A 7,528-nucleotide genomic window follows, 5' to 3' on the forward strand; every position below is an offset into this window, starting at 1 on the left:
GAGAGGTGGTGGGAAGCAGTTTCTACATCTCTGGGCTGGATTTTGCTGTCATTAGCACGACCTAATGAGCATTCTCTGACTCATTTCACATCCAGTCAGGCTGCAGATCCTCGGCTCTGCGGGAGCACTGGCACTGCTGTGTCCCTGGGAGTGCAGCACCTCCGGGTGTGTGTCAGGGCAAGAGGCAGGAGAAGTGGGGGACAGAAAGGCTGGAAAGCAAGATAATCCCTCCAACTCTTTGTTTATGCTTGATAATTAAAGAGCACAAGCATTTGTCACCTCAGTGGTGAGGGCATGAGGCGAGGGGCAGCAGCTTGGCAGGTGGGAAGGCTCCAATCCATCTTCATCTTCGGAGAGTAACTGGAGGGCCTTGTCAGAGATTTGGAGGGGATTTATTGATGTGGTACACAGGATTTGCAGAAACGGCTCCTTGAAGGACATGGCACTAAATCATTTCTTTTTTCTCTCTTCTTTTCTTTTTTAGCTTTTCAGAATTTATAATCATTTGGGAAATTCACTTCCTTGCCCTGCCTTTGGCTTTCCTTTAATGATGGGAATGAGAAGAAATGATCTCTTGCCAGATAGGATATTTGGGCTGATACTATGCATTTTGGCAGGATTTTAAACTCTCTCCCTCTTTCTCTCATTTGTTTTCTTTCCCTTTTAATTAATGTTGTCCATAGTATGGGCATGACAATGTTGTTTTGTCTAAAAAATTAGTTCCTCCTATGAAGAAATGTTCTCTTGGAAATAAAAAATGTCAATGCTGGTAGAAAATAATGGCTAAGCCAGTGCACACCTCTGTTACCTACAGTAAATCACATGTGCGCCTGCAAATTTCAGCTGACTGCCATCTCATTTTTCTTTGTCTCTGCTTCATAAAACCAGAAATGCAGAATTGTAGAGCAGTGGCATAAAGAATAAAAGTTGTTTTGAAGTTGGAGGCAACTTTGGCCAAACACACAGAGGATTTAGTGACGTGGATCCTGTGGCAGAGGTGTTGGAGCTGTGCAGGTTCCCAGCTGGGGAGGAGGCACAGGTGCCTGCCATCATTTCCAAAATCCTGCACGATTTTCTCCCCCTGCTCTCCAAAGGAGGGCATCACTGGCAGGCAGTGCTGGAAGTGTTTTCCCTGGAATAGGCTGGTGAAAAGTCACTGTGTCTTCCCCAGTGGCACATGAGGCTGACCTTTGTTTTAGGGAGAAGGAAGACAACAGGATGCTGAATTGCCTGAGGAGGTGAATCTTTTTCTCTCTGCATGTATCCATTAAAAAAAACCCTTTGCTTTCCTATCACCGGGGTTGCTCCACTGTAGATTTCTTTGGTAGAAACTCGAGCTGTGCCCTGCAGTTTTGTGTTTGTTCAGTCATTTCAGGGTTTTTTCTCTAATGAAAGATCAGATGTTTTAATTTCCTTATGCAGTGCACCCTTCCCAGCTTCTGAGTTACCCTGGCTCTGTTTCAGCTCTTTGAAGTAAATTTGAATCACCAAGAACTTTGCCTTCTTTCCTGTTGTGCCACAACTTATTTTTCTTCTTTCAGTCCCTCAAGTACTTGCTGATAGTGCTTTGGAAATCAAATATTCAGTATGGCCCAACCTTCTGCCCAGCTAAATGCCCCTTGCTGTTTTCATTGAAAAGCTTTAAATTCAACTGGAAGGGCAGCAATTCTCTTTGTTTCTAACCATAGCATCACAAATTGCAGCCAATTGGAAACCGTATTAAGTTGTAAATTTGTATTATGACTGGACATGAACAGGGTGGCAATGTTTTTCCCCAGTGCTGGTTTTTCAGCCCAGTTGTTTGGAGGTACCCAAGTGTGAAGTTATTAGAGCCATTTGTGGTTGAAGTGTGGGAAGGAAAGAACTTCCCTTTTGTGGGAAGTTGCACTCTGGCAATCTGCCTGGCCGTCTGCTGCCTATGCAGGCAAGACATAAAACAAATTAAAAATTAAAGAAATGTCCTGCAAACAAAGCTATTGAGATGTGGAGAAGTAAATATCTGTGTCATCTGGATGGGATTTCACATGGCAAAGAGCTGACCTCTGGCTTTGTGTTTGCTTCTAATGATGACTTCTGACAGTGCTACCTGCAGAGCACAAAGACAGACCAATTAAATCCAGGCCATTTGTATTTTTATTGTAGAGATCATGCCAGAATCCCCATCCTCCTCTTCTTGACACAGAAATTTGGTGGATTTTTTAATTATCTCAAGGATAAAGTATGTTTTACTCAAAACAAACCTTTGTCCAGCAAAATGGCAATTGTTCTGTGAGTTTTTCTTTCAGATGTATCTTCTGCTCCAGCCATTTCCAAGATACTGTGGTAGCTCCTTCCTCCTGCTAAGATACTTATGCCTTAATTTGACAGCTCCTCATGACACCTGTGCATGTGGAACATGAGGGATATAAGTGTTCTGTCAAGTGCCTCTAGTAATTTTTGTGATTTGCCTCTTTTGGCTTTTGTACGAGAGGAATGACTTTCCTTACAGGGCTTGTAAAATTGGAGCTTGCTAATGGGTACTTTGGTAATAAAGACATCTCATATCAATTATTTTTGTGCAAAACATTTTCAGGGAGAGTAGCAGTGGAACCTTGAGTGACAAATGTGACCATTTTCTGCCCCATCAGTCGAAGCTAGCTTTGAATGCAGAGTGGCTGTGTCCCGTTTCCTCCAGCTGAGGGGTGGATGAGCTGCAGCGGGTTGGGCTGACCCACGAGGGCCCCGTCTTTAACCATCTCGCTGTGCTTTCAGGAAGCCGTGGTCAGCACCTGGATCCAGTTCAGTGACAGCTCCGTTACCCCGCTGGACATCTACGACCCCAAGGACTTCTCGCTGTCGGCCGTGTCGCTGGACGAAGCCGTGGTGTCCGTGCACCAGAGCCCTGCCCTGAGGTGGCCGGTGGTGGCCGCGGAGGGCGAGGGCCAGGGAGCGCTGGTCAAGGTGGACATGATGATCTCGGAGGCCTGCCAGAAGTCCAAGAGGAAGAGCGTGCTGGCCGTGGGGAGCGGCAGCATCAGGGTGAAGTTCGGGCAGAACGACGCGGACGCGGAGGCGGGCGGCGACTACGACGCGGGCGAGATCGAGAACCGCGCCAGCGACCGGCGCCACAAGGGCCCGGAGCCGGAGCGCCACGGGCAGGACGGGCGCTACCACGGCGGCTCCTCGGCAGAGAGGGACGAGGGGCTCCTCAGGAAGGCCGGCACCACGGCCAAGTCCATCCTCAAGAATAAAGTCATCAAAAACAACCGCCTGGACGGCGGCAAGCTCTCGGACGACAGCCAGCTGCAGAACATCCCCATCGACTTCACCAACTTCCCCGCCCAGGTGGACCTGCCCAAGGGAGGTGCTGGCATGGAGGACAGCGACCTGGTGCAGACACCCCGGGGCCTCAGCGACCTGGAGATCGGCATGTACGCCCTGCTGGGCGTCTTCTGCCTGGCCATCCTCGTCTTCCTCATCAACTGCGCAACATTTGCGCTCAAGTACCGCCACAAGCAGGTCCTGGTGGAAGGACAGACCACCGTGACCCACTCCCACGACTGGGTGTGGCTGGGCAACGAGGCAGAACTGCTGGAGAACGCGGCAGACGCGTCGCCTCAGCAGGACGAGCACACCACCATCATCGACCGGGGCTCGGCCGGCGAGGAGAGCAGCCAGCTGCTGAACGGCAGCGCCCAGAAGAACACTCAGAGCCAGGTGCACAGGGCTGCAGACCCGGGGGGGAGGCTGGCCAAGGAGCACAAGGTGGAGCCCTTGCACTCGCCCACGTCCAAGAGGAAGCGGGTGAAGTTCACCACGTTCACCACCATCCCGCCCGACGACGGCTGCCCCACCGTCAACTCCATCCTCAGCAGCCACGACGATGACATTAAGTGGGTGTGCCAGGACATGGAGCTGGGGGACTCCAAAGAGACACGGAACTACGTGGGGAAGTTCAAGGACAAAGCGTAGCTCCCTGCTGGGGTTCTTTTTTTGGGTTTAACCACACCTTGATGCCTTCAGTTCTACAGTATATATTGGGACGCGCGAGGGGGAGGGGAAGGGATCGCCAGGAGAAGTGATGAGGCAGTTTTATAATCAGGGAAAGGAATTTGCCAAACTGTCCGTGGATTGTTTTTGTTTTTCACTTCATTTTGTTGGGGGTTTGTTGTTTGTTTTGTTTTGTTTGTTTTTTTTCCCAGTGGTTATTCTGCTATTCATGGATTTAGGAAGTGGAACACAAATAGCAGAAAGGAACAAGGAAATGGTATGACCAATATGATGAACTGGGCAAGATGAGGTTGTGAAAATTCATTTTATGGGTCATACAAATAATAATGATAGTAATATTTCACAGTACCAAAAATATCTGTAAAATGAAATGAGAGAATATAAGAGCATGAAAAGAGTAAGCAAGAGGCAAACAATAACTTGTTCTGGTTCCAATAAAACATCACAGTAATGGACATATGACCCACAAGGACACTTTTTACATTGGTACTCAAGCCATTTCTTTTCATTCCTTCATTTAAAATGAAGATGTGTCTTTGGCATTATGTGTGAAGGAGGAAGAAATTACCTGGTATTTTCATTTTTACTTTTCCATTTGTCTTGTAAATTGAAACAGAATCATTTTCCCATTTTCTTTTAAATATCTTGAAAACAGGAAAAATATAAAATTCAGTAAGTTTACAGTGGGACAAGAACATTCTAAGTTAGCTGTAAACAGTCTCCTGTCATTTAAAGAATTCAGGGGATAAGTATTGACTAATGTGATGTCTCTTCTGAAAGCCTGAGCCTCCATTTCACCCTAGCTAGAAAGATGTTCTGTTTGGAAGAATTTTCATTTTCCTTTCAGGTTGGGGTTGTTTGTTTAGTTGCTCGTTTTAAATTTCCACAACCAAAGCTCCTGTGTTTCACCAAGGGAAGAAGGTGCTGTTTTCTGTTAGCTTTTACAAGTACCAAGCAGTGGGAGTGCCCCACTGGTGCATTGTAAATGTTCCTGCAACTGAGACCATCACAGGCCAAATATGCACAGCCTGCAGTTGGGTTGTTTGAGGGTTTTTTTATTTGCGAGGTTCATGAATCCATAATTTTGTGCTGCAATTTTCTGTTTATTCTGCTGTCACCAGCTCTCATCAAGCCCTGAAAGCAAGAAGAGGAATGGACAGAAAGACCCTGGTTGCCCCAGACGTTTATTCCCTTGTACTGGGAGAGCTGGGCACGCTGTTGGGAGGGAGGGAAATATTGCTGAAGCAAGAACAAGAAATATCTGGAGCTGTTTTACAGATTTTTTATTTTTTCTTTTTTTGCCATTGGACCAGCTAAGACTGAAAAGTTTAGACTAGACTGCAAATCTGATGTTTTGAACAAACAAATACCAAGGCAGTAATAAATCGGAAGCAGATACAAACCAGAGATTTAATTAATTGGTGGTGTGAACTGGCAGAACTGTGTTGGCTCAGTGCCAGTTCATGTTCACGGAGGACACAGAGCAAAATCTGTTCAGTGAGGAAGCCACTGTCCTCCCAAAGCCCTCCTCACAAAAAGGAGCTGCTAGATCCAGCCTTTGGAAAGCAGTGGTACATCCTGACTGTTAGCCAGAAGCACTTGCATCATCCTGTCCTTGCCACGGATTTCGTTGTTTCGGGTTTTTTAATTACTAAACTCCATAGTTTGTTGTTTTTTGGTTTTTTTTTTTTAACTTGGACGAAGTCAATCCTGCCACCCAATAACATAGATGGATGTTTTAACAAGATATGCCTAGTATGCATTGTAGACTGAAAGAATGTAATATTTATTTATACATGTTATATGAATTGTAATTAAAATGCTTTACACGGCTTGACAAATTAACCTTCCTGTCCTCAGAGGGGTGCTCCTCTGTCATTTCTGTGGAGGGCTGCATCCCCTGCCCTGGAACACGATTTCAGCCACTTCTGGAGGGAGAACAGGGATGTGTGGAGGCTTTTCCCTGCTCTGACCCTTCCTTGGAGCAGCGCTTCCCTCCCCGTGATGCTGATGGATGGCAGGAGCAGCTCGGCCAGGCACAGGTCAGGGCAGTGCCACAATCCTTCTTCTTCATCCCCTGCCTCCACCAGCACCAGCAGCTCCAGGACTCTGCTCCTGGCGTGGGCAACCCCTGCAATTCATTAATTAATTCTTTCATTCCGTGGCTCTTCCTGGGAAAACACAGGCGCCCCTGAGGTGGAGAAGGCATTTACAGCGTGGAGCTGCAACAGAGAACAGCAGAGGAGGGAGAAGCAGAGCATTGGAGCAGAAATAAGGTGTGGTAGCACAGAAGGGACCAGTTCCAAGGGTGTTTTTGAGGAGGGGTGGCACCTCCAGCAGCCCAGTGCTGGACAGGAGCAAGGTGGCCAAACCCTGGGTCTGTGCACAGGAGCACAGGCTGGATGTGAAAAGACAACAGAGGGAAGTAAAAAAGAAAAAGGGAAAAAAAACAAGCCCTGCCTTCACATTTAATTTCTCTGAAGCTACAGAACATGGGGCTTCAGAGGCCAATACTGAGACTTTCCAATTTGTCTTGCACTGACCAAAATTTCTGTCACAGCCCTGTTCCGAGCGAGCCACCCTAAAGGATCATCTCGGCAGGGAGGAAACCAGTGGGCTGTGAAATATCATTTATTTGAGGAATTCACGTCGGGTCAGATGGCAGGACTTACATCTCTGGGGCTCTGCAGTGCCAGGGCACTGGGATGGGGCACGGGGAGCTGCTGGAGCATCCCTGCTCCCAGCACAGCTCCCTTGGCAGCAGAGGGAACCTGCCCGTGCCAGGGCTGCGTGCTGCAAAGATAACATGCTGCAAGGTACATCTCCCCGTCAAGGAGCCGGGGGAGAAATTCATTAATAATCCTTTGCACTTAGAGGAGAGCCTTTCATCTGAGCTCAGTGGCCTGCAGTTGTAAAGGTGTAGGTGTGAGCAGCTGAGTGTCCCGGTGCTGGCTGGGCTGCCTGCTGCTGGCACGGTGAGTGAAAACACCTGGGCAGGGCCCAGGTGGGGGCAGGAGAAGGGCAGGAGTGGTGGAGGCTGTGATGGGGTGATAAGAGGCAGCTGTGGGAGAGGAGAGAGCAGGTGAAGGGCAGGGAAGCTCCTCTGCTGCTGAGGCCGCTGGGACAGAAGGGACTTCAGGGGAAAAAGTGAGTTCTGCTCTTATTCCTTTTTATTACTGAGTTCTGTTTGGAGGGCATGGGAAGTTTTATGGTTTAAGTGTCCTAAGTGTGGAAAACAGCAGGAGAAACTGTGTTTATCCTGCCCTGCCTTTGGCAAGGGAATGAGCTGCAGCCAGCCTGGTGCACACCCACCCATGGGAGCCCCTGGCAGTGCAGCATCCCCAGGGAGCAGATCCTGCTCCATCCCAGATCCTGCTGCACCCCAAATCCTGCTGCACCCCAAATCCTGCTTGTCTGGCTGAGCTGCTGGGTAGTCCATATTCCCTCCCCAGCACACTCACTTGCCCTCAGCTCCAGAAATACTTTGATACTGATAAAATTTGAGAGGTGATCTGAAAAAGGCTCTGGCTTTTGGGGA

At 48.3% G+C, this 7,528-nt stretch overlaps 1 protein-coding gene across 1 annotated transcript in view; it reads left to right on the plus strand.

Moving 5' to 3' along the window:
- TMEM132C (transmembrane protein 132C) overlaps window positions 1–5,831 on the plus strand; it is a 183,270-nt gene extending 177,439 nt beyond the window's left edge. The window contains exon 9 of the mRNA XM_077787270.1: window positions 2,752–5,831. Coding sequence (XP_077643396.1) covers window positions 2,752–3,951 — 1,200 coding nt within the window. The 3' untranslated portion in view covers window positions 3,952–5,831. The remainder of the gene's footprint in view (window positions 1–2,751) is intronic.
- The last annotated feature ends 1,697 nt before the right edge of the window (window positions 5,832–7,528 follow it).

This window comes from Lonchura striata, chromosome 18 (assembly GCF_046129695.1).
Source record: "Lonchura striata isolate bLonStr1 chromosome 18, bLonStr1.mat, whole genome shotgun sequence".
Lineage (NCBI taxonomy): Eukaryota > Metazoa > Chordata > Aves > Passeriformes > Estrildidae > Lonchura > Lonchura striata.